This window comes from Pipra filicauda, unplaced genomic scaffold (genome assembly GCF_003945595.2).
Source record: "Pipra filicauda isolate LSUMZ 115617 unplaced genomic scaffold, ASM394559v2 scaffold105_size2325265_pilon, whole genome shotgun sequence".
NCBI classification, from domain to species: domain Eukaryota; kingdom Metazoa; phylum Chordata; class Aves; order Passeriformes; family Pipridae; genus Pipra; species Pipra filicauda.
This window is the reverse complement of record NW_024103496.1, coordinates 761241-787359: the sequence shown is the minus strand read 5'-3', so window position 1 is coordinate 787359 and position 26119 is coordinate 761241. Positions and strand designations below refer to the sequence as shown.

The window sequence follows — 26119 nt, the reverse complement described above, 5'->3', positions numbered from 1 at the left end:
CTTTTATTAATTACATTATTCCTCTTCCCAAAATATCTCAGATTTGAAATCTGCGGTTTAGTATTTTTGTAATTAAAAAAAAAATAAGTGCAACCTATCTAAGAGGGCCTTAGCAAACATGGTAAATCACTGATTTCTTGAAATAGATGATTAACTGAGATTGGAATGACTGTTGTCGTTTTCCATTAGAGATAAGACATATATAGCCACCATAAAAGTGTTTTTCCAAGATATAATTTAAACACGCATTTCATTAGACTAATTATCTACATTTGGTATCAATGCAGCACTACAGTACACTAACAAGAAAAAAATTAGGAACTAGATTAAGTAAAGAGTTTGATTAAAGATTAGGAAATATTTTAAATAAATGTAAATACATTAGAACTCCTAGATCTGCATAACAGCTATCTATAATTGGCTAGCATGTTTTATAAATGCTATAAAAACACATTGACATTCAGCAGTGGGAAAGACAGAAAGACTCTCTGAAGTAGCATCAACTCAGAGTATGAGAATATGTATGCATTTCAGAGCATATATTTGCATTTGCCACAAATTTGGCATCAGGAGATACAAATTCACCCCTATTTGTACATCAAGAAGAAATAATCTCTTGGAGAAGGTGTATAAAGAGATCCTTTTAAAAGTCTCCTTGGAATAGCAAAATAAAATGTTTCTGTGCACAAGATTCATAGTAATTTTGTTGTCAAATTGTACTGGCTTGTTTCAAGGAATTGTGTTGGAACCTGAGACACAATACTCAGGGACAATAACAATTGTATGTGTATGTAGACTTTGCTTAGAAAGGCTGACTCCGTCTTTCCTGAGCAACTGGGAATGCTACTCCTCTGCCAAAATCACAGCTCTCAGCCACCCCTGCACCTATTCATGATTACAAAGAGCAAGCTTTGTCTTTCCAGGCTCTTTGTAAAGGATTATGGAGTCTTGGCTCTCTCTAAAAGCAAACATGCTTTTTCCCCTCACAGTCTCACTCTGGCTTTCCTATTATCACTGACCTTATTGGTCTATCTGAGACTACATCTTCAAGTATGTGGGCATAAAGGAATCTTCCCACAGGCAGTTACATTTGTTTCAACAGATTTGTATGAAAATGGAGTTGCAACCATAAAAGTGATATATTAGCACTAAACTGTTATATTTCAGCAGATTGCTCAAAAGCAATTACATAGGCCAAAATGAGTGTATAATAAACTCTGAATGCTACTATTTCCAGGGTAAAGTAATCTTGATATGAATTTAAAAGAATGTCAGTTAATTATCTGATTAACTCATTACGGTCATAGATTAACATAAACAATTGGTCTGGTGACAATCTGAAGCCCTCAGTGCCATTAAACAAAGGAGATTTCTCAAATTTAAAGGTTTATTAGTGCAATCTTTGTCCTGTATCTCAATATTCTTCAACAGAGCTAACAATATTAGATAAACTTAACTCAGTTAATTACTTGTTTTTCATTCACATAATGATACTTTTCATTACTCTACAGAGAAACTCTGAGAATAATCCCAGCACCCTAAAAATAGGAAAAATTATTCACAAAGAGTTTTTCCTCTCCTGTTCACTTAGTGTCAAATGCTAAGACAGTCATATTAATCTCTTCAGATCAGTTTGGATAAGGTAAAATGATGATATTATAAAAGCATCTTCAAAACACTCAGTTTAGAAGACATGAGAATAACTAGCTACAGGAGAGAAAATGACAAACTTTCAAATAACATGTAATTAATTCAGGGCTTTCAATTTTATGGTTTGCAGAACAGGAACATTTGGAGTTGAGGACAGCTGAAAACAGGTTACGCTATACACAATCTCTGTACATTACATTGTGTAGGAGTAAAAATATTAAGATTTCTTCTGGGACTGAGGGAAGAGGGCATTAAAACCTAGTAAGATTTTTAAATACTTGCCATTCTGACTGCTTCCGTAACTCTGCAAGCTGGTGGAGTCGCTTGAGTGCTTTTTCCTGTTTCTTCTCATCTTTCCATGACTTTGAAGCCACATTTCGAGCAAATTCTCTTTGTTTCAAATCTTTCAATCTCTTTGTGAAAAGAACATAAACAAAAGGGATTAAATATGTACACAGCAGATACATTTCCTCTTAATTTATTTGCTTTTTGTGAAGTTGGTATGCAAATGGATAGTAAAAAGATACTTAAAATAATAGTAAAAAGAGATTGAAAATACTATTTTTGCCTAACAAAACAACATGATTTGACCACTGTTTTTTAGCTGATATATGCATACATATGAATGACAGCTTTTTTGCTTCCTATGAATACACAAATCTTCTGTTGTATACAAATACAGGCACAAAACTAGACTCCATTTAATGAGGTCAACATTTTCCTATCTAATTAATTCTGTTGGAATGTAATACATAGGCATATACTGGAATAAGGCTAAGCTCCTCTGTGTAACATATTTTGTAGATCTCTACTTGCACATGTATGCATGTATATGTGTGGGCTTCTCTGTTGGTTTGATAGATTTTAAGATTTTTTTTTTTTTTTTTTGAAGGAGAGGACTACTGTCTGAAATATTTGCTCAGAAAACTCTTTTGTGGTTATTTTCACACTTTTTTTTAATATCTTTAAACCTCTATAAATCAGGTAATTACTGTTGGAGAGAGCAGAATTCTTTGCCTTTATTATATTTTTTTATTACCTGGCTTTGCACTGCTGATAGCATAAGGAAAGTGGAGGAGGAGAAAACACATGCCAAAAAGTGTCAAAAGCATCCTCTGCAAAAACAGTGGTGCTATCTTGCCTCTGAATTCATTGTGCCCTCTAGGAGTCAGCAGATCATGTCTAATCTTACATCTTTCCAGTTCAAATCCATGCTTCCATATTCTATGGCAGAAATGCCTTCCCCCCTTCACCACCTCTCCAGTGCTGTGGTGTTTGTGCAGGGGGGGTTTACAAGCTGTGAGGGAGCTCCAGTGTATTCAGTCAGATGCCCAAACTAGAAACCTTGAAGACCAGGACTGAGAACTAAATTGCTGCATCCACTTGCCCCTTGGTCCGGAGGCAGCCCTGTGCTCATCAGTGAACTTTAGAACTACAGAATCAACACCAGGAAATGCTAAATTTTCCACGGAGCCCTGAGAGTAATTTTTGCAAAGGATCTTATGAGCTGGCTCTGAACCACCTCGATGTTTCTGCACAGACAAGCTCCCTCGGATGAGGTCAACAAGGACAGGACAGTTGCTCAAAGAACCACCAACCACCAAGAACTGTCATGCTGCCTGGTGCCTGATGAAAATTCTACCATTCTATCAGAAATATTTACAGTTTGTCAAATCTGTATGTTTCTCCATAAAGTTTTTATCAGCTTCAACATCTAGTATTTCATTGAAGTAGACTCCAAAACAGGACAGCTGCAAAGTTTTTTTTAAAGCTCTTAGGCTTCAGTTGCTTAGAAAGAAATGTTTACTTCACCATATTTTTGGCCTTTACCTGTCCCTTTATGTGCCCTCCCTCACTTGTCACTTGCCAGGCCAGTCACATAATGCTCCATTCCCTCAACCTCATTGTCTGCAATTTACAGTAAAATGGATAAATATGTAAGACAGTGTTACTTTTGGTTCAAGAAAGAAGCTTTTTAAATAATATATCAAAGCCAAAGCTGTAAAAGAAATCAGACAATCTTCTCAGAAACAAATCCGCGTATTCTGTCAGCTAGGTAATATTTACAAGAGTGTAGAGATATTTAAGCTGTAAAGATAAGTAAGAAAAACACAGGTAGTCTTAAGCCTTATTAACATGTCCAATGTGAAGTAAGGGCAAAGAAACAGGGCAGAGAAACACATTTGAGAAATGCCCTTTAGGGCCGCTTGCTATGTTTTAGCTGTCATCATGAGCTGTTCAGCGTCACACCTAAAGCACTCATGGGGAAAAGCAGAAACAGTTTCTACCTGTCAAGGAAACAAAGAACAGTGTGAAAGTGAGTACTACGGAGTGCAGGTACTGCAAAGCAATGCCATTTCATTTCTTTGGCAGTTAGGATGATAATCAAAAAAGCAAATGGACCAACGCTAAGAATAGAAGTTCTAGCAGTACTTTTCGCTCTCTAATGGCATACAGTATGTGTCAAAGAAGTAGAGAAAAGAATAAAAAAAGCAGGTAAGCATTGCAGAGAACTCATCAACTGGAGCTGAAATCCAAGAAATCAAAAGCATCTACAGTCTGAACAGAGAAAGAGCTCTCCCTGCACATCCCCTCAGCAAAATAAAACAAAGCTGCACTGCCAGAGCTCCAGTTAAGAATTGTAATAAAATTTGTCAGCTATGTTGGATAGATCATGGGACTCCTGCTGAACCTGCAAACCCCTGGTTTTCTTCACTAATAACCTGTGCTAGACTTCTGACAGGCACACAAATATTTTCTGCAGATGGTGCACAACAGCATGCAACTGAGCAGGTACCTGAATGACAACCCCAAGCTCAGCAGGTGTGCTTGAAAATTAACATTGCTTTACACGGCAATTGCATTTTTTCATGTAATTAGGTACTTAACTGGGCATCCAAATGCAGGCACATGTAATAAATTATGATTTATTTAATAGCATTCATCTGTTCTGTCCTTCATCAGCTGCAAATATTATTGTCCTGGAGTTATATTTGTTTTTTTAAGCTCATGTTCTATTCTTTCCCTCATTTTGTGTGCACGAGTGTGTGGGTGTTGCTATATCTAAAAGTAACCCATCCTTTTTTTTATAAACACCCACAGAGAGGACTAAAAGACTACAAAATAATATTCATTTTCATGCAAAGATTTACTTGTAGAACCAGATCTGAGTCACACTGGTTCCTCTGTCTAAGACAGTCAAAAACTGCTGAATCTATGCTTTTCCTCTTGAACTCTGGTATGAATCAACAGGAGATTCAAATGAGTTAATGAAGCTTCATCTCCACTACCTGCTTTTGCTAGACATGAAGTAACAGTGGTCAAATACCTGTAATTTAGCAATTTCTGCCCATTCTTAATGTTGAGTTGTTTGGATTTTTTTGTCACTTTACTGGGGCCAGTACTTGCTTTACACTGACCTATGAGCACCTGAAGGATACTCACTGCCTGATGAATTTGCAGTAATGACTTGATTTTTCTTTCCAGAGTTATGATCCTGATTTTTATTCCTCCCTGTGCAGGTGAATGTTTGTCTGGATTGCTGTTCATCTGATCAAATTTGGATGCCTTTCTTTGCAACTGCTGGAAAGAAATAAGCATTTTGGGAACCTAATCAATTAGGGGGTGTTCCTCTAAGAAGGAGACACACCTGACGGCCCAGCTGAGGTGCCTTTACACCAATGCACACAGCATAGGCAACAAACAGGAGGAGCTGGAAGCCACTGTACTGCTAGAATGACATGGCCTAGTTGCCATTACTGCAACCTGGTGGAAAGAATCCCATGACTGGAGTTCAGTGGAGTATTAATGGCTACAGTATGTTTAGAAGGGACAGGCAAGAAAGGAGGGGTAGAAGGTTTGTGTCTGCCTCAAGAAATAGAGAGTGTGTAGGGTCGTCTCTGAACAATAGTCACAACCAGACTGAAAGCATATGGGGAAGAATTAGAGATCACGGCAACAAAGGGAACCTTGTGGTCAGTATCTACCACAGGCCACCTGATCAAGGGGAGCTTATTGGTGAAGTCTTCTTACCACAGCTATAGGACTGACTGTGTTCTCTCCAGGAGGCTCTTGTCCTCCTGGGGGACTTCAACCACCTCTACATCTGCTGGAAAAGTAGCACAGTGTGCTGTAGGAAATCCAGGAGACTGGACATGGATGATATCTTCTTAAGCCAGATATCTTCTTAAGCTGTGGTAGCTCTACCAGAGTGGATGTGATACTGGACCTGATGGTCACCAACACAAGTGAGTAATTGGTGGCATCTAGATTGGAGGCATCCCATGATCATGTGCTGGTGGAGTTTGCAGTCCTGAGGGGTATGGGTCAGGTGAAGAGTAAAGTCAAGACCCTAAATTTTAGGACACCAAAATTTCAGATCTTCAAAGATTTATTCAATAGGCCCCCCTGGGAAACTGCCCTTGGGACAAGGGAGGAAAACCAGTCTGGCAGATCTTTAAGGAAGTTTTCCATAGAGCATAAGAGGTCTCGACTCCTTGGCATAAGATGAAAGGAGACTAGCATGGCTGAGTCAAGACCTGCTGGTCAAATTGAGGGGCAAGAAGGAAATGCACAAGTAGTGAAAGAAGGGACAGGTATTCTGGGAAGAGTATAGTGATGCTGCTTAGTTATGTAAGGATGGGTCAGGAAGGCCAAGGTGCAGCTGGAGCTGATCTTGCCAAAGGATGGAAAGAATAATAAGATGGGCTTCTACAGGAATGCCAGCCAAAAAAAGGGAAGTTAAAGCATACTGCCTATGATGAGCAAGAGTAGAGAACTGGTGACAACAGATGAGGAGAAGGCTGAGCTACTCAAAACCCGTTTTGTTTTGGTCTTAACTGTCAATCTCTTAACTTCTCTCACACCTCTCGAGTGGATGGACAGCATAAAGGGGACTAGGGGAACATCACCAGTAGCATGGTCAGCAGGTCAAGGGAGGAGATTCTTCCCCTCTACTCCACCCTGGTGAGACCCTACCTAGAGTGCTCCATCCAGCTCCAGGCTACTCAACATAGGAAAGACATGGACCTATTGGAGCAGGTCGAGAGGTGGATCATGAAGATGAACTGAAGGAATGAACACTTCTATGCAGAAAGGCTGAGAGAATTGAAGTTGTTCAACCTGGAGAAGAGAAGGGTCTTGAAAGACATTAAGCCTTTCAGTACTTAAAAGGGGCTTATAAGAAAGATGGGGACAAACTTTTTATCAGGGTCTGTTGTGATAGAATAAGGGGTAATGGTTTTACACTAAAAAAGCTAGATTTAGACTAGATACAAGGAAGAAATTTTTTACGGTGAGGGTGAAGAAACACTGAAACGGGTTGCCAAGAGAAGTGGTGGATGCCCCATCCCCAGTAACATTTAAGGTCAGGTTGGATAAGGCTCTGAGCAACATGAATTGGTTGAAGATGCTCCTGCTCATTGCAGGGGGTTAAAACTAGATGGCCTTTAAAGGTCCCTTCCAAGCCAAACTATTGTATGGTTCTGTCTCTCACACTCACTTTTGATAGACAGAGGAAGTTGGTGCTATTGGTACGTTTTCATCCCTACAGATAATATTCCTGTCTATTGGCTGCATAAAAGAGGAGTTTGAAATAGTTTACTTTCAGCACATGTAATAAAAAGAAACTTGAGGAAGACATCTACATATTTTAATGAGACATTGACAAGAATACAGAGAAAGTTTTCCTAATCTGAATTTCTCTGCCAGATTTACCACCCTTCAATCTTCAGGGGGTCTCTGGACCATTTTATCTATATTGCTCTCTCATTCACTGTCTCTCAATTTGAGGACCTTAGGAACACAGCACTACTTCTTTTGAGCATTCTGCCAGGGGCTATGCTCATCCCATTATATAGATCTGACAGGGGTTCTCAGTATTACTACTTTAGATTTTGGGACAAAGTACTCTTATTGCAAGTACACTGAGAAGAAAATCCTCTTCTTGTACTGCATTGATGTAAATAGAAGGCATCTTTGGGAAAAAATTCTAATCATTAAGTTATAAAAGATCAGGTTAGTACGAATTAAATGATTTTTTTTTCTCATTACATTTAAACTATTTTTATCCTGGAATATAATTCACAATGCACCCTCCAAAATACTCATCATTCTGTAATATATTCCAGCCCCAGGTAAAAATATATGTACCACATTAGGTATATGTCTCCTGTCGTATTTAGAGAGCCTTGTTTGAATCTAAGTCCTTGAACTAATGTGAGTGTTTGAGTGCCTGATTGGCTTTAAGGATTTATTTCCACTTAGCTGAAAAGCTCCTTAATTAAGTTCTAACCAAATTCACCATAGAAGGGTTAAATGAGGTAAAAAGGAACATTAATTTCAGTAATTATTCTCTTGCCTGTAACCCTAACATTGGAACCAAATGCATTATTGGTAAAATGATTTCACAGTGCAAACCATCAAATGAGAATGATAGTCACTAGAGAACATAATTAAACTTTATGTCTAAAGCTTACAGTATTAGCTTGCTAAGCAAAAGTTAGGAAACAGCAATGAAGGAATTTGCTCTTACTAGGGTAAATAAAATCCTAAAAATAATTTGGAAAGGGTATTACATACAGGAATTAACAATGAGATATGAAGCTCAAAAACTAGCTGATAAATTTTCATATGTTTTACCCATAAATAACTATAGATCACTTTGAAGTGTGTGCTAGTAATCACTTGTTAGAGTAGTTTATATTGTAGTCAGCAATAACAGATTCAATATTGTTAGTGGAAGTAAATGAGAAGATGGAAAGATAATATCCTGGTATGATTGGATTAGGGAATGAGATGATAGTAGGAGAGAGAAAAAGTCAGTCCTCAGACATGTACTACAGAATCCATCTAAAAGTGAATGAGATGCTGATCGTGGATCTAACCAGAAGGATAAATTACATGTGGCTCTTTGGTGGGCTTGTTTTTGCATGTCTTCAGAGAAACCCCTGCTGTGTCTGTATAGAAAGATGGTCTGATCTAGTGCAATGGGTCTTCATGCCAAAAAGCATCAAGACCTACTCGTGCTTATCTGTGTCTTTTCTGTTGGTACCTCCTACTGTTCAACCAGATCTGCAAATATTCCTCCTAATTAAACCGATCTCATCCTTGCTGGATAAAAGTATCCATTTGTGGATATTTTCCATTTTGAAAGATCCATTTGCGCTGCTCATGAGAATCCTCCAAACAAAGTTCAATCAGCTGTATTTTGTGTAGGCCATTTCCATAGTGGAGAGGACAGAATGTGCACTTTGTGACAGAAACTCCTCTGAAGGCCTGAGCTATCGCAACATATGCCTCATTTGACCACCTATGTTTCTATCAGTTTTGGCAAACTTATTGTCCTATGTTCCAACAAGCTGGCTGCACACTGTGTCGTTTGATTAGATGTGTTTGGTGCCACTTTGGAACACAGAGCAATTTACTTAGAAAAAGCAACACATTTGAATGATAAAAACCTTGGGGCAGGGACTGTATCTTCACTTTATGTTCTTATATTACCTCACTCGTCAGGGTGTTGGGCTCTTCTTTAGATCAAAAACATCACCTCATATATTTTATTTTTTCCCTTCTTATTTAAGCCACTAAAAGAGAAGAAACTGGTATTATAGACCCTGTGCAAGACTAGCTCCTTTCAAAACTTTCAGTACTTTTTGTAATCTTATTTTAAAAATATTTAAGACTTTTCCACATATTTTTAAAGCCCATCTCACCATTTTGTTTTGATTTCTTCTAACTGTAGCAGGCAGAATACAAAATCACCTCCATTTTAATGAAAACAGCAAGTCTGAACTATCCCAGAATTCTACAGGTGAGTCCAAAGCCTGGCTTCAAACTTTCTTCAATACTGGCAGCACCCTTTCAGAGTAACAAAAAATCAGCAGACCACTGTACAGTGACTTTGAAATGTTATACCAGAGAACAAGTCCATCACTAAAAAAACCCAAATATTTTAATATGTGTAAGTGGTTGGGGTTTTTTAATTTTTATTTTGTGGGTTTTTTAATTTTTTTTAATAGTCATTCAATACCAAAGTATTCTTTCTCTTGTATTTGCTCAAAGTAAACTGAAGTCTCTTGGAGTAGAACAGCTAAAGGTAGCCAGGAATCTAGCAGCAATATTATAACAAAATGCCTGCTCGAATTAAAGTAGGTTTAATAAATTACATTTCCTTGCAGTTTTGGTCAATCAGAAAAGGCCACAAAGGAATTTTGTAATCATCTGATCAAAACTTTTTGATAACACAAGACGGAGGACATCCAGATAAATGGATGAAATTGAGTTACTTTGACAAGAGCTATTTTATATAATCCACATTAAATGAAATTTATTACATTATCATTGCTCAATATTTTATGGAGTCCTGTATCAGTCATGCCAGTATTTTCCCTGGTACTAATGTCAGAATGACAGATTTTCTCGTTTATTCTTTCTAAATCCTATCATGGCATCGTCTAGCTTGATGCTTCTTCATCTAGTGCTCTGAGACCCATTAAAAATCAACATTAATTATTAGGAAAGTTTATGGCCATCTCTTTCCTAATACTTAAACGCCGGTCACCTGAACCAGCTGAGACAAAAATCTTTAGCTCTAGATTATGTTGCTAAAGATCCTTCTAAAGTATTGGTAGAGTGGTACTTTACAATTATCATAACCATTATAGATGTGACTAAGTCATCTGGCTTTGTCCTAAGTATAGAACAGAAATCTGTGTTGAATAGTATTTTTTATATCACTGCTAACAAGTAAATAATTTCAATTTGGAGCAGAAGATACTTTATGTCCTCAATATACTTTCAGAAACTTTCTTGCCCTCACCTTGCCCTTTTTACTTCCTTCATCACTTCTTTTCCAATTTCTTCACTTGTGATTTATAGTATTTACCATTCATTTTTCCTTTTTCTCCTTTATTATGAATTTAAGCCAGAGAGAATTGACTTTCCTTCTAAACAAGATTAGTGTTTATAACCTATTTGGTCTTTTTCAGTTCTGGGATTTGGGTTCTTAAACGATCAGCTAAGTGCTCTTTAAAATTTCTTAGGTCTTTCTCACATCTTTCCATTTCATTTCCTCCTCATAGCCTGTTTGACAAGCTCATTGACCTTTATGAAACTAGATTCCTAAAAGAAGTGTATGTTACAGTTCGTTATTTATACAAATATATACAAATATTTTATTTGCATTTACTAAATACAGTTACTTGACTTTTTTTCTTTTCCATATGTCCATGCGTTGATCATCATTATAATAATAAATATAGGTTAAAGATCAGCTTTTTAGAGATCCATATGTGGACGAAGTATTTTTGTGCTATTCTTGTCATAAAGGAGGCCCATAGAAGCAGCAAATTTGGATGGATGATCTGTTAATTTTAATTTCTGCATGCATGGGATTGGAGTAGCAGTTTATGTTCCAGTCTTTGGTTTATTTACAGGAAAAGATGACCAGATGTCACTTTTTTTTCCAGAATAATTCACTCCTGCAATAACCTGGTTTAGCCTTTGATTATCAGAGACAATCCTCTGAGAACACATCTCAGCAAATTTTACTGATTTTTAAAAAGGTTATTTTCATTATTTTTTTTATTTTATTTAATTATTCTCCAGTTTTTTTCTCGCATTATTATTATGTGTTGTCTCCTTTGATGTTAGTGTCCTTTCTTCCCTCTACTTGGTTTATTCATCTCTCTTCTCAGTTAGGCAGCATTTCCTTCTGAAATAACAAAAGCAATAACGTGCTTCCTAAGCAAATTCATTGTGTCATGGAAAAAATATGACAAAACTGTGAAGAGTGAAATATGATCTAATTTTCCAATTTATAAAGACAAAGGTATTTTAGTCCTATCTAGCTCACTTTTTATTGCCACATGCTTAAAATATTATTTATTTGCCACTGGTAATTTGTATTTTGTCCCCTTGAACTTACTGCTGTTGCAACCTGCAGTGCTTGAGGCTTTTACTAAGAGAGGGAGCTAAAAGCAAGCACAAGGTCAAGATTTGCAGTTCAGCCCACTGGTGTGTAACATATCACCGAGCTGCAACTTGACACACTTCAGTTGCGATTCCACAATTTAAAAGTTTTAATAGTTTTCTAGAAACTGCTCCTTGAAAAGGGAGAAATGAACATGATGCAATTTTATAAGAGCAATCTCTTACTACTTCTCTTTTCCACTCATATGTTTTGGAGTTGTGGGAGGCAACATTTAATGTTACCCTCTTAGCCATGTTCCAGATCATGTCAGTTTGTATTCGTTCTTGTATCAAGTGTTGCTATGAACACGCATTTGAAAATTTGAAGTTGATCTTTAATTTCCTGGGAGTAGTAGTAGAGTAAAGCTTGTTTAAAAGGTTCTTTGTGTCAAGTGACAGGAAAGAATTTGAGAAGTGCCATAAAGTATTTCAGAAACAGTGAGTGATAGATCAGATTTAGAATATTAAACATGCCCATGTCCACATGAAAAATTAGAAGTCTGTTTACAGCATTATGAAATTACATCATGTTCATTTCTCCCTTTTCAGGGAGCAGTTTCTAGAAAACTATTAAAACTTTTAAATTGTGGAATTGCAACTGAAATGTATCGAGTGGAAAAACAAGCCTCTTAAAATATGCACCAACACACATACAATATGCTCATAGTGGCTTCATATTCTTTGGACTAGGTGAGTTAAACCAATACTGGAAATTGTTCTGGAGACAAGGAAAAATAGGACAATTGGATCATATGTTATAATTTTAATTTCTGAAAAAAAATCCATTGTTTTTCAATGTACTATTAGTTTAGCTTTTAAGGGTACCTTGTGCAAAAATAAAAAAGGAATTACATAAGAGAAAATTCTGTTCATTTCCTAGAAATAACAGAAAATTGCTATAGCAATTACTGTACATTTCTCACACGTTCTATGTTCAGATTTTTTAGGCTATGACTAGCTGTTTTATATGTGTACTATTCCAATTTATCATTATTTTCAAATTGAAGGCCAGAATTTTAACTTTTTTTTTTTTTAACCAAGCAAAGGGACATTATCCTGTGCTAAATTTCAAAATGGGAAGGAAATCATAATCTGACACAGGCTACTGAGAGCCAAGATTATGTCAATGAGTTGAATGTTGCATGTAACTCAGGCTCAAATGATATAAAAGTAATGCAGAACACAGAAAGGATGGTCATTACAAGTTGATGAGAAGAATGAATTTTGCTCTGAAGACGAGATTAATCTGAATATTCTGGATTCCTTTTGAAAGGTGAAAATTACATTTTACCTTTCAGGCAATAATCTTGTATGCAAATATTGGTAACAATCAAAGAATCACAGAATATTCTGAGTCAGAAGGGACCCGCAAGGATCATCAAGTCCAGCTCCTGGCCCTGCACAGGACCATCCCCAAGAGTCAAGCCATGTACCCAAGAGCATTGTCCAAACACTTCTTGAACTTTGTCAGGTTTGGTGCCGTAAGCCCTTCCCTGGGGAACTTATGTGATTTAATAAATTGCATTGTTTTGCTCCTAAACATGATATTACTTTATCCTATAATTTCTCAATTAATTATGATTTGTTATTCACACAATCCAATCTAAGACTAGAGATCCAAGGCAGGTTCAGAATAAAAGCCATAGGTTTTTTTGCTTCAGCTAGGTATGGTTTAGTGCCTTGCTGAATACCACAGATCCTAAATGGGAAGTGTAAATACACAGCAGTGGAATGTGACTTTTAAATGTAAGTATTTAGGTGCCTGTTTTGAAGGAAGCAGTGCTCAAAATCCATCAACATGCTAAGAGCTGAAAACAAGCTGAGAAATCCTAACTACAAGCATAAGGTATGCTACAGGGTTGCAGTGGCTTTCTATCAATTCCCCTATACTTACACACTTAAAAGTCTAGAATTTCTGCTCTGCAATTAACTTTGACAATTGGAGTTTCTTGATTTTTTCAGTCTTAGTGGGAGGAGTAAAATTCTGAAAACTTCTTTAAGAAATGAAAATTTCAAGTGGCTTGATGTCAATGCATCTAAATAGGAACACAACCTAATGCCTTAAAGTTAATATTTTTATAATTTCTGTATCTCAAGAATAGTAAACATAATGTATGCTTACATTACAATTAATATTATAAAGATATTTTTAAATAATTTGCAAGAAATTTTGAAAAGCTCTTTTTGTAACACTGTTGAAGGGAAGTATTTCAATCTTTATGAACCATTTCAACTGGATTGAAACTAAATGAGTAAAACTTCTGAATAAAAACAGTTTTGATCTTCTTACATTTCTGAGGAACCATTCTGCTCTAAAAGCAACATTTCCTGATAAATGAGTGAATGAGTATTTAGTTTTTTTGGGAGGTTTGTCTTTGGTTTTTTGTTGGTTTGGGGGGTTTTTGTTTCTGTTTTTTTCAAGAAACATTTTTTTTTACTGTCCCATCACTTGTCTTAGTATGTTTGTTTGGTATTCACATGCATGTCCTCTACATTTCTCTAGATATTCCCTTGCAATTTAATTTGAGAAGATAAAGTGACCTCATCTTTTTAATGGCTTCTGGTGGAACCTAATTATTATAAAATTGTAAGAACTGTGAAATGATAATTGATCTGGCTTACCTCCTTTAGTTTTCCCTTAGAGATATGTTAAGAGATGCTAATTAATGCATTTAAATAAGTAAGGGTAATAAATGACTAATCTCACCATTTTTATTGCTGTCCTGGTGAGGCACAGATATGTTTTTGTTTTGCTTTTAAATATTTGTTTGTGCTATGAATGCCCCTTAAAGACATACAAGGCACATTGTATGCTCCCTTCAACACAACATAGCTGATTAGCTTTGACTTAAAGCTCCACAGGAATCAATTGCTCAGCTACATTCTTGCATATTAATTACTGTTTTGAAGGTGCAGACAGTCAAAAATGAACAGAACCATAATAGATGCAGATTCTGGACAGATGCCTGTTGTGCCAGATACACTTTGTGGATGTCAGTGGTATCAGAAGAATTATGATTTTTCCAGACGAGGGAAAGATATAAGCAAAAGTTATGCAGAAGCCAAGTGAAATGTAATTTTTCTCTGAATATTTCAGGGGACAACGTTTTGCTAACACAGCTAATTGCTGTATTTCCAAAAAGCTGATTATGTCACAGAGTTGCCCAAGGTAAGATATGTACAGATGTTTCATAACCTGCAGAATGGGTTCCTTAGTCTGTCTTAATAATAGCTTATTGTAAAAGTAATTCCAGAAATATGAATTAAAGTACTTGTGAACAGACATAAAAGCAATCATAGCATCTAGCATTGCTTTGTCCCTATCACCTCACTATGTGAGGTAAAATTTGTAGAGCCTGACCTTAAAATGACACCAGGTATTCCAGATCTACAGATTTAACAAAAAGATCCCAACCAAATGTGGTCTATAAACAACATTACATAATATTTGCCAGTCGTGTGAAGCTGGCACATGAAATATAATGTACATCTGTGTTCAGTCTTGCCCAGTTCTTACTAGTTCATAGTAAATGGATGGTTTTGCATGAATGGTAACATTTTGCACAGAAGTAGGTCTAAAACGTACTGTTTATTCTGCTTCTTCTGTTCTTATAACTGGCATTTAAAAAGTGGAAAAGGCACCTGAATACAGAGATTTTAAAAAGGACAACAATGTCCAATATAATTTATCTTGTTCATTAAACAATGCAGGCACAACTCCAGCCTGACTGCCCTAAAGGTTAATAGGGAATAATAATAATCTGAATGTAAATATTTAGGTTCTATGTACCTATCTCATTTATTTAGGTAATATCTCATGTACTGCATGTATTAACATTTCAGAACCAAAGAGGAATATGTTGGTTTTAATAACTTTTTGCGCAGTAGCAAATAGAATTATGACTGGCTCAAAACCATTTTTTTATTTGAATGGAATGTCTCAGAAAGTCTTTTGTTTCAAAATTTTTTTTGGGATTTCAATTATCATTGCCATGTTAAATCAGTCATAAGAAAATGTTTCAATTAATTTGGGTTTGGGATTTTTTCTTCCTTGTCCATATTTGAAACTGAAGCAAAGTTTGAAACAATGGAAAACCAGAGATGCTGAGTTTCTACCAGATTAACTGCATCTTTTGTCTAAATATAATTAAAGAAGAATATGTTTCTTCATGATCTGGGTGAGGAATTTTAAGGCAGAATTTCATATTTGCCTGTGGTTTGGCATCATCTTTTTTTTTTTTGTTACAAATCTAATCCTTCTGATTCCTTGCCTATTTGAATAAGACATCCATTGCACTGCATCAACCATTCCTCCTGCTTGAAAAATTACTGTTAAAACTTTAGTAATTAAAAAGTGTAACCTCTGAGAAGAATGGAAAGAACAATAACACAAGCATTAATGAAAAGCACTCCCTCTAACTGACATTATATGTCATAAATGCCAAAATCTGATACACTTCTGTAATTCCTTATGTAATTAAATGCTTAAGAAATATTCTGCAGTCATTGGACCATCATTAACAACTATGAATTAGGTGTCCCATGGGCTCTTTCCAAATTAAAGAGGGTTAAATAGCTAATTTACATGTTGATTAGCATTCATTCTAAAGAACACCAAATGTAATTTCATAGCATCTAGCATTTAAAAATTTAGCTTATCAAGACAAGAAATTTAAAAGAAGCTCTGTATTATTTGCAAGATTTTTTTTTTTTTTGACAGCTAATGATGAATCTCATTATTCTAAGTAATGTGTAATTTAAAAAGGATGAATATTGCCAATTTATTTACTCTATCCTTGAGTAATAAGAAAGCAGCAAACCATTGGCAGGGCAGCAGGTTTAGCAGGTGCTTATGAAGCACACTGATCTGCACAGATTGGTAAGTTTAAAATAAAGAATTGTTTCTGGTGACATTTCTTTGGGATATATTACCTTGAGTCACTCCTAATCACTGTAGTGTGCTCAGTGGTATTTGATAATACTGCTTCTGTTGTACTAGAGCTACTCTAGTACATGCACTTGCTCTAGTGTGCAATTGAAGCATCTCTGTGCAGCAGACCTATAAATACAAGCCTTCCCTCATAAAATTTAAGAAAATATTGCATAATATTAGAAAGCAAGCCACAGAATTATCCTGTTGCTTATATCCTGCTTTTGTGAGTATGTTGTGCACCATTGCTTTGCTTAAATGCTGATGTCATCTTGTGTTGCTTTACGTTTACCTCTATTTACATTAATTTCTGTGATGTGACACAATCTGATTGTTTCCCTGAACTGCTACTTCAGCGTTTCAAAAATGCTGGATTGCAGGTGCCCTGAAGCACAGCAGCTGTGATGTAAATATGTTTTAAGAAAAGCGGGGTTTCTCTCTGCCTAAATAACAGAAAGAAGCATTCAGGACAAGAAAATTTTGGTCTTATATTATCTAGAAGTGGTAAAAGATGAACAACAGCATAACATATTCCATTCTTTGGGTTTTTTTTCAGACCTCAGTCATTTGTATGTTGTGCAAGTCCTTTGTATTATTTTCAATACAACATTGTGTGCCAATATAATATTTGTGGTATTCTTGTTAACAGAATTAAACTTGTGGTCTATTCACTCAGATTCTTGGCTCTAAATGCAATGACAGACACTGGTGGCTATAAATGGCTGACATTGAGAATTTCCTACTGTGTCCCCCTTATTTCTCCAGGTCCTTCCTCTTATAACCCCTTTTTCTCCCTTTCTTGTCTTCTTATTTCTGAGTGATACTTCCATGCCTTTCAGTTCTCGCTGTTTCTGTCCATTACACCTATTCCCATAAGTGCTTCCTAAACCCACCTCTTCTCCTTCTGTTTATCCCTCATTTCACATCAACAGCTTCCTCCCCTACACAAAATGGGTTAATTTCTGAACTACAGTCCATCTTCAATACTGAGCCAGGGAGTTTTCCTCAGTGAAACAACATGAAACCTGAGATTAATGATTTTATTAAAGGGCAGATGTATGAAAGTATCAGAGTAGGCTGCCTGAACAGTATTGATTCCAATGCCTTATCACTTCTTTATTCTTTACTTTGTAAATACTATGTATTTTTACTGTCATTAAAGCTGGTGATCCATAAAGAAAATTTCAGCCCAATTGCTGAAAGCCACAGAAAACTTGTTCTTAAAATACAAAGTGTTTGGAAACCTTAATTATATGCGTCACAGTTAGTTCTGTATCTAACAATCCAGTAGAAATCATGGGGTAAATTAGTTTGTAATCAAAACTAATTTAGAAACAAAAAGGATAAATAAAAGGAGTCAATTCACATGAACAAACTTTGAAAGAGTGAGAAAAACTTTTAAGTTAATTATGGAATAGGCAGTGTGAGAAAAGGGTAACTATTCAGCAAGAAATTATCAAAAACCTGCTCTTTGGGAACAGTAACAGTCAGCGTGGAAGTAATTTTTGGGAATATGAACAAGAACACACACTGAAAAATCAATGTATAATAAAAAGCTAAGAAAGTGTGAAACTATTACAGATATTAGAGAATGTAATAAATGTCATAGGCATAAGCAACAATAAGAAAATCATTGGTTTCACAGTGAGCAAGAGAACAGTGTGTCTTTAAAGCAAAAAGACACTGAAACAATAGGATAGACTATAGAAATGAATTCTTTGCTTTCAGCTTTGGTCTTCACCTTAAAAAAACCCCCAAGACTTATGCCAGAAATGTAAAGAGTATACTATTTCCAAGGGAAGAGAAAGATGTGCTTAAAAGGAAAGAGAAGAGAAAATTGAATTGATATGTATATGGTAGAATAATGAATAAAATAACAGTTAAGAACTCCTCAGCATCAAAACTCCCCAAATTCAAGAGAAAATAAATATTGTGATGAAGCAGAAGTGTCTGACAAATGGTATACTGGCACAGATGATCATTCTAAATAATTGTCTAATGGGTATAGTTAAAATATAAACTGGTAATAAATTTGCCTAAAGTAAAAAATAAACAAGCAGTTCACTGAAATTAAAGAATAATTTGTGGAAAAAATCTGAGAAATTGTTGACTGTATCAAATCATAATGGGAATATTTTGATGTATGTGTCAGGTGCGTTTAATCTGGTTAAAAATACGTATGGTAAATGTTCTGAAAATGGGAAAAATAAATAATAATAACTTTCATCTCTAAGCCCCTTCTCTTGTAAAACATATGAGCATCCTTCATTTTATGCATTTGAATAATTTTATTTATTTTTGTGGGACTGCTTATAGGCATACCTCTTAGAAAGGTCACCACTGTTCTCAGGACTGGGCCTAATTTTACACCCTCCAAATTGCACCCAGATAACAATCTGTGGATATGATAGTTGCTTTTGAGCATAGCAATCCATTGGTATCTAAAAAATAACTACCACACATACAAAATTCCTGTATCAGTTGAAGTCCTCTTATAAACCAGTCGTTTGAGGGAATCTAACATCATATTACTGTTTCTGCTGTTTGATTCCTTTTCTTTTGCTTTTAATCTTCCTAAGAGTGTGAGGAATGTGAAAGTTTTGTTACAAGTATACATGTATTTCTTAACAAGCATTAAGCTAAGGTGATTTTTGTGAGTTACAGGAGTAGAATGCTGATGACTGAAGACCGCACCTCTTACTAACTGAGAGCAACAAATTCTGAGGTCTTTGGCCACTTGGATTATTTTCTGAGAAAGCCGTAGAGAGTACAGACCCCACGTGCAAAACTGGGCCTTAAAAAAGCAGACCCTTTTTAAAGGCCAGTGTCTTGATGCAAAAGTGCAGAAGCAGGGCCTACAGGGAAGGACCTCAGCCTTGTCCACGTGGTAGTACAAGAGGGACAGTGGGTCCACTTATGTATTTATGGAAAAAAGCAGAGATCACACAACCACACACAGTGAGGAACCTTCAAGCTGGTATAGCACTTTCTGTTTGATTCTTATGTTACTTCATCCAGAAGAAGGTTTCTTGGTGTGTTTGCCTAATTTCCCAGATCCTAAGGTGAAATCCCTCAGATATTGCCAGACCAATTTCCTTTCCTCCATATGAAAATTGTTTGGGCAATAGAGGTTTACCTTACAGCCAAAAGACATGACTTCATTTTCATCCAATAAACATGGAGTTGCTGGATAAAAACCACCCTCAAGATGAACAAACAAGATCTCAGCATTACACTCATTCCTGAAGCTTTCTCTATGTTAACTTATCAGCACATTTTCTGGTAGCAGCAACGTTAGCTAAAATGCAAGTATATTTGCTAGCTTTGATGTTTAACAGGAGCTAAATCTCTGCCTGAATTAGAGTTTAAATCCACAAGCACCATAAAGGCTTAACAGTAAGTGCCCACAGCTGTACACACTAAATCAGACTCTCATTCCAGAAATATATCCAAATGCTAGTATGCATGGATATAAATACTAAAATACAGGTATGTGCATGCAAAATAGAGTAGGCTGAAAGTTCTGTTCACCTACTTACACAGTGCTGCCTGCATCAAGAACACTAAAATTTATGTTGTGGGGAGGTTTTTTGTGGGTTTGTTTGTTTGTTTGTTTTTCGTTTTCATTTGTTTGGTTTGGGGTTTTTTAGTTGTTGTTTTGTTTTGTTTTGTTTTGTTTTTTATCACATGAGATAATGTGATGTATTTTGACAACAAAACTAAGACTTGTTTTGTTGTCAGAAACCCCAAGATGGCAATACAGTCTTGTTTTTCTTTGCTGCTTATTTCTATTATTTTTATTATTATTATCATCACGATTATTGTATTGCAGTACAGATTTGTGATTTTCTCATTTGCTGACATCTAAAAGCCTTGCTGATTGCTATGGATTATTTATACAAAAAATTGAAAGCTCGAACTACTTTGATGTCAACTGAATGGATGAATGTAATGCATGACCTGGAGTTATTAAAAGATTCCATTTAATAATGTCAACCAAATAGACACCTCTGCTCAAGTTAGGCTCCCTTTTAAAGATGTGTATGACTTAAAAACCCTGTTAAAAAAACTATACTTACACATTATTGTCAGCCTAGCATGCAGCATACTTCCACATACATTACATTTTCAGGCAGCAGCCTATCTTGGTTATCTATATCTTAATCACTTTTGAATTAATTTGCACCAGGACCCTCATCCTTTTCAGTGTTGAGATAGCTTTGACAGCACCAAGGTACTCAGTTCTGATGCAGTTAACTTTTGTTGCAGAGAATACGGTGAGCAAGTGATAGAAAGCATTGTTCACCTTGATGCTTGATGAGAGATACCACAGATTTTTCAGTGTTACTCCCTTTGACTGCTGCACAGGGCTTTATAAAGTCATAAGAAAAAATCACAGAGACAAAAAGCTGTGATTTCAAGTGGGTTAGTTTGTATGTGCTGGGCCAATGAGACATGTATGCACAGGGCAGTAGGGTGTCCCAGGACTCCCATACTCTTGCCCCAGCCTTGTTAAGTATCAGGCTTAACAGAGAGCTCAGGTAAAGATGGATGGGAGTACAGCCTTTCACTCAGAGAGATTTTCTGAGTTCATTTTATCCAGTCCTACACTGAAAGAAATGAATTTCCAACAGCAGGTAACACCAATGAAAAATTCTTATAGACTAGTGTGTCAAGAAAGACGTTGGCAACATTAATTAAGACTAACGCTGACAAGACAACCAAAAGAAATAAGAATTGCTTAATACTCAGACACTTTTACTCAAAAATATATAAATAGTATTAGAATTGTCCAGGGTCATTACAGTGTTACAGAAGATAATGAGGATGTAGGTATTGATTTTTGATGATCTGTCAAAATTTTATGCACGTATATGTGTATATGTACACATACATACATTGTATTTTTATAACCATAAGTACGAGGCTATGTAGCATGAAGAGAGAGAGGTAAAGTCAGTCTGAGTGTACTGCTTTAAAATAATATCTAACACAGAAAAATAGCAGAAAAACCACTTATGCAAACAAGGCCATATTGTCATCATAACATTTTGCAGCCTCTGAGGACGGGGAAGGCAGTGGCTGGTATGCCAACTGCTTGGTCCAGAACTCAGGACTTCCTACTGAAGCAACTGGATGAAATAATTGATAAGAAAATGGACCATAAATATAATTTTATAAAACCATATTTGGAGATTAAAGCCATAATCCTTTAATAAAATCTGTTTTCTCTGGAAGACAAACAAAAGACTTATGTCTTAAGTACTCAGTGTAATATCTTTTTTTCTACCTTTCTATCTTCTTTAAACATTGTTTTGAAGTCGAAGCATTTAAGTGGAAAAATCACATGAGGGGACTACATCGTATTGTTACTGAGATGTAAAGAGTCCCTCATTTTAATTTACTCTCTATTAGAAGAATGATATTTAGAACATATGCGTGCAGACTACTAAAGCTACCCTCATTACTGCTGGGTAATATATACCCAGAGACATACCTTCAGAGAAAGATCTTCCAGTGGCTACTGTACCTCCCAGAACAAACATTTTGAAACCAAGCTAGCTAAAACCACAGGAAACCATAAATTAAATTGTTTTCTTTGAAGATTACTCTGATGAAAGTATGAAGAATAAAGGCTTTTCTGTGACTGACTATAAAAGGGCACACCCACACTATTCCTAGAGGCAAACTAATGCTGTTTCCAGACTTGGATGAGCAGTCAAGAAGTGAGAAGGGAGAAGAGACTGAATTACCCTGTCACATCAGGAGGGTAGCTAGCTAATCCTGCACTAACTGAGCTTCTGAACTACATCTGAAAGGGCAGGATGGGGTGAGCTTGCACTGCTGGTTGATATTCTCTATGCGTCGTGCATTTCTTGCAGACTCTTAGTTTCCAGTGCTATGCCTGGCAGCTTTTAAAGCACTAAATTTATCTGAAAATTAAGAAGAGTTTTATTGCTTAAACACTCCCTTTTATAACAGAAACCTGCCCAAACCTCCCTTGCCCAACAAGGCAATCATAGATGGTGCACAAAGCAGTCTGTTGGATTTAGCATAAACTGCTCTTTGCACAGGGAGTGTGTGAAGAGGGGAGGGCACAAGTGACTCCATTTGAGTCTAGATGTATTTCTAATGACTTAAAAGACAGCTGAAGGGTGAAAAAATCATTTGTGCAGCAAATGGAGATTTATAGGGATTAGAGTAACATGTTTAGGATCTGGAAAAGCATTTGTTTTGTATTATTATAGACATTTTTACGGATTAATTAATGGAATGGTGATGTGAGGAATTGCTTTTGATTTAACACATAAATGCATAACTCCAGTTTGGGAGTGATGGAACAGAAATGTCCCAATATTACCCCTGGGCAGCTGATTCTGGGCTGCTCGAATTCAGCAGGATGGTTCAGCAGGATGGATGGGCAGAGTTTAGGCAGTTTGTTAATGAAGTGTTGTGATAGATGCATACGGAAAATTCCAGGGTGATTTACATCCTCTGTGATACAGCAGAAGATGATAAGACTGCTTACAGACAGAGTGAAGAGTTTTTTCTTTAGCACTGCTTATTTTACTCAACATTATTATTTCTAATCCTCTGTCAGAAACACCTGCAACTTCTAGCTGCTTCACATATTTGTAAGGTACTTCCTGCCCCCTGTGCAACCAAAAGTGTGATCAACAGAAGACACTAGTTTGAATGTGCACAATACCTGAGCACTTGAACTGTGTAATGAAAACACTAGAAGAAATATAGAAGAGAAAGATACACTATGGAATTCAGTTACATGCTATTAACATGTTAGGTTAGCAGATAGGGTCTGCCACATCAGAGGTTCAGAAATGTTCATTCCTGAGCTTTGCAAACCATTTTCTTCAAATTCTGAAGTCCTTATATGAATTAATTGCATTTTCCTTACATATTATCAACTGAAATATGGATTTTGCTAAAAATGGAGGAAAACTAGGATACAAGAAAGAAGGATAATAAGCACATATGAATAATATATACCTACCACATAAAGGCCTGACAAAATTACACAAAATCAATGACAAAAAGTTAGTATCTATTATCTTTTCCCAAGAATCCAACATCTTGTCCAAGAGTAGGGATTATTTTATATCATGTTCTGCATGCAAGGCAAAATGTATTTCACCCTGTGAAACATTATGAGATGTAGATTTTAACTTCAGAAATATAGGCTTTTTTTAAACAAATAAACAAACTAACTAACAAAAACCACCACCACCCCTTTTCTGCCCTTGAAACAGCACAACCAGCTTGAAACAGCATAGTGATACGCCTTCTGCATAAAAAAGAGAGAACTGGCTATTCGAGGAAGTGGTCTTTCCCCCTTTCTCTGGTTTATAAGTAATTCCACATTTAAATATATCAAATTAATTGTGGATAGTGGTATTAAGCATGTATTTAAAATTGTGGATTGAGGTCTTTCTGTCAGAGTGGCTTAAAAGAAATTGTGGTGAAGACTAAATCAATGACTATTTCCCATTTTATTTTAATGGAAAGTAGCATGTTAAAGGTGAAAATATCAAATGATGAATTGTCTTCTACTTGAGTGAATTTAGAAACCCCCCATAATCAATGAGGAAGGAAGACAGACCGCTGTAACGTGCAGAGATATTTGTCAGGTTTACCTGCTTGTGAGCATGGTCATAAGAATTGATGTGGTTGTCAAATTCCTGGTGTTTGTGGTACTGCTTGTCACATAGTTCACAGTAGAAGTTAGCCTTCACATCCTCCAGAGCCTTGGCTGCAGCTTTCTCCTTCTCAGCATAGTCCTGCAAAGGCAGAAGCAAATGGAGACGTTTCACTAGAGATTGTGATCTCATGCTTCAGCAACTCTTTTTATCATCTACATTAAAAACACTAGATTGACTAGGATGACTAGAACACCAAGGTCCATCCTGTACACACTTAGAAGGTTTTGGTCTTAAATTGAATTTAATAAAATAATTGTGTTTTTTGAGGAATTATTCTTACTACTTGCTGTAGGTACTGCAGTAAGAAAAGTAGAGAGGAATGGGAAGCAGAGGAATACCATCAGGATATTGCCTAGATCCTGGGCAGGAAAGCTGAGCAGTCAAGAACAATTAAACAACCAGGGTTAGTCTGTTAATCTTTACATCAGTCCCAGATTGCACGAACATGTGTGTGCTCCTTAGGTACTATTGCTCAGAAGAAATAAGCTGTCTGCTAAGGTAGACTTTTTTTTGTGTTCTGCTTTCTATTCTCTATGAAATATTCAGCCAGCCCAGGCAGCAGATTGCTGTGGCTCTCTGAGATTTCCCTGGAGCAGAGCCACCTCTGCAAGAGCCTTTTACATGCCTTCCTTTCCCAACATCTGCATGAGGGGACACACCATCCAGCCCATCCAAAATGAAAGTAACTGTCACCTGTCTGACACAGACCACAACCACTGACGAGAGCACTAGCTTACATCCAGGCTCAGGAAAACACAGTTGAAAACAGGGAAAACACAATTAGTTTCTACATAGACCCCCTCCATATCTCCCCAGTGACTCAAGTGAGTGCTCAAGTGAGTCAAATACTTTCATTTCAACACATAATAATAGGCAGAAAGAAAAAACTTAAAACACAGGAGCCAAAAGTTACTGAGCTCAAACTAATGCAATTTATAAATAAAGGACCTGATAGGCAAAATTGGCAGCAGCCTTTGTCAACCTTATTTCTTTTACAAGTCTTTCATTATATTGTTACTATTATGACACTTCCTTAAACATTTTACACCAGAGCTAAAGAGCAAGCTCCTGATGTGGAAAATGAGAAAAAAAAATTTGGTAGAAGCTATTTATTTTATATTCATATTGACAAGTTGATATTACCTGAGTGTATGTAATATATTGCCAGGGACTGCAGCAATTCATCATTTGCTGTATCATTTTACTCACCCAAAGAAATTGGTACTTTCTGCTACCAGACTTCCCACTCTATACAATCAGGGTTGTCTGCTGTCTATCTGCTTTCACCACCCTTTGCATGACAAACTCAGAGTACACCAAACCCAGGACATACTGCACATCTGGGACAGTCTGCTCTTAGCACATCACACTGCCCAGCATTGCTCCAGGGACCACAGCAAGGTGTAGGCAACTATTTGGACATGGCAGATCAACACAAATATACATTTTGGGCCTTTCAGAGGGGAAGGACTTTCTTAATGAGTGACACATGTTTCGAGTGTGAGACTTGGCCACACAGCTGGGATGATGGTTGTCAATATGACACACCAAACATTTCATAGCTCTGTACTGTGAGTCCTTCTGCTGCCCTGGTCTTTACAACCTCACATTGGTATAATTGCATCTTTCTACACCATAGTTTTAGAGGCTGCTGTCGTTAGTGAGATTAACTTCATCTAAACGAGGCTGTCTAGAAGCTAGGTATATGGTATAAGGCAGTGTCCTAAGCTTCCTCTGTAAGAAATAGAAAAATGCTATACATTGCCAAAGGGTTATTAATCCCATCTATTTCAAAAATCCATTTTAGGATGAGACGAAATTCTCCAGAGGTTCTATCTCTCTCCATTGAACA

General features: G+C 36.4%; 1 protein-coding gene across 2 annotated transcripts in view; it reads right to left on the bottom strand.

Moving 5' to 3' along the window:
* The window catches only part of ZNF804B (zinc finger protein 804B), a 231337-nt gene that overhangs the window by 9634 nt on the left and 195584 nt on the right, over nucleotides 1-26119 (bottom strand). For both annotated transcript variants that reach the window (XM_039379778.1, XM_039379780.1), the window contains exons 2-3: nucleotides 24202-24345; nucleotides 1933-2063 (exon numbers count right to left, since the gene is read on the bottom strand). In XM_039379778.1, coding sequence (XP_039235712.1) covers nucleotides 1933-2063; nucleotides 24202-24345 — 275 coding nt within the window. The remainder of the gene's footprint in view (nucleotides 1-1932; nucleotides 2064-24201; nucleotides 24346-26119) is intronic.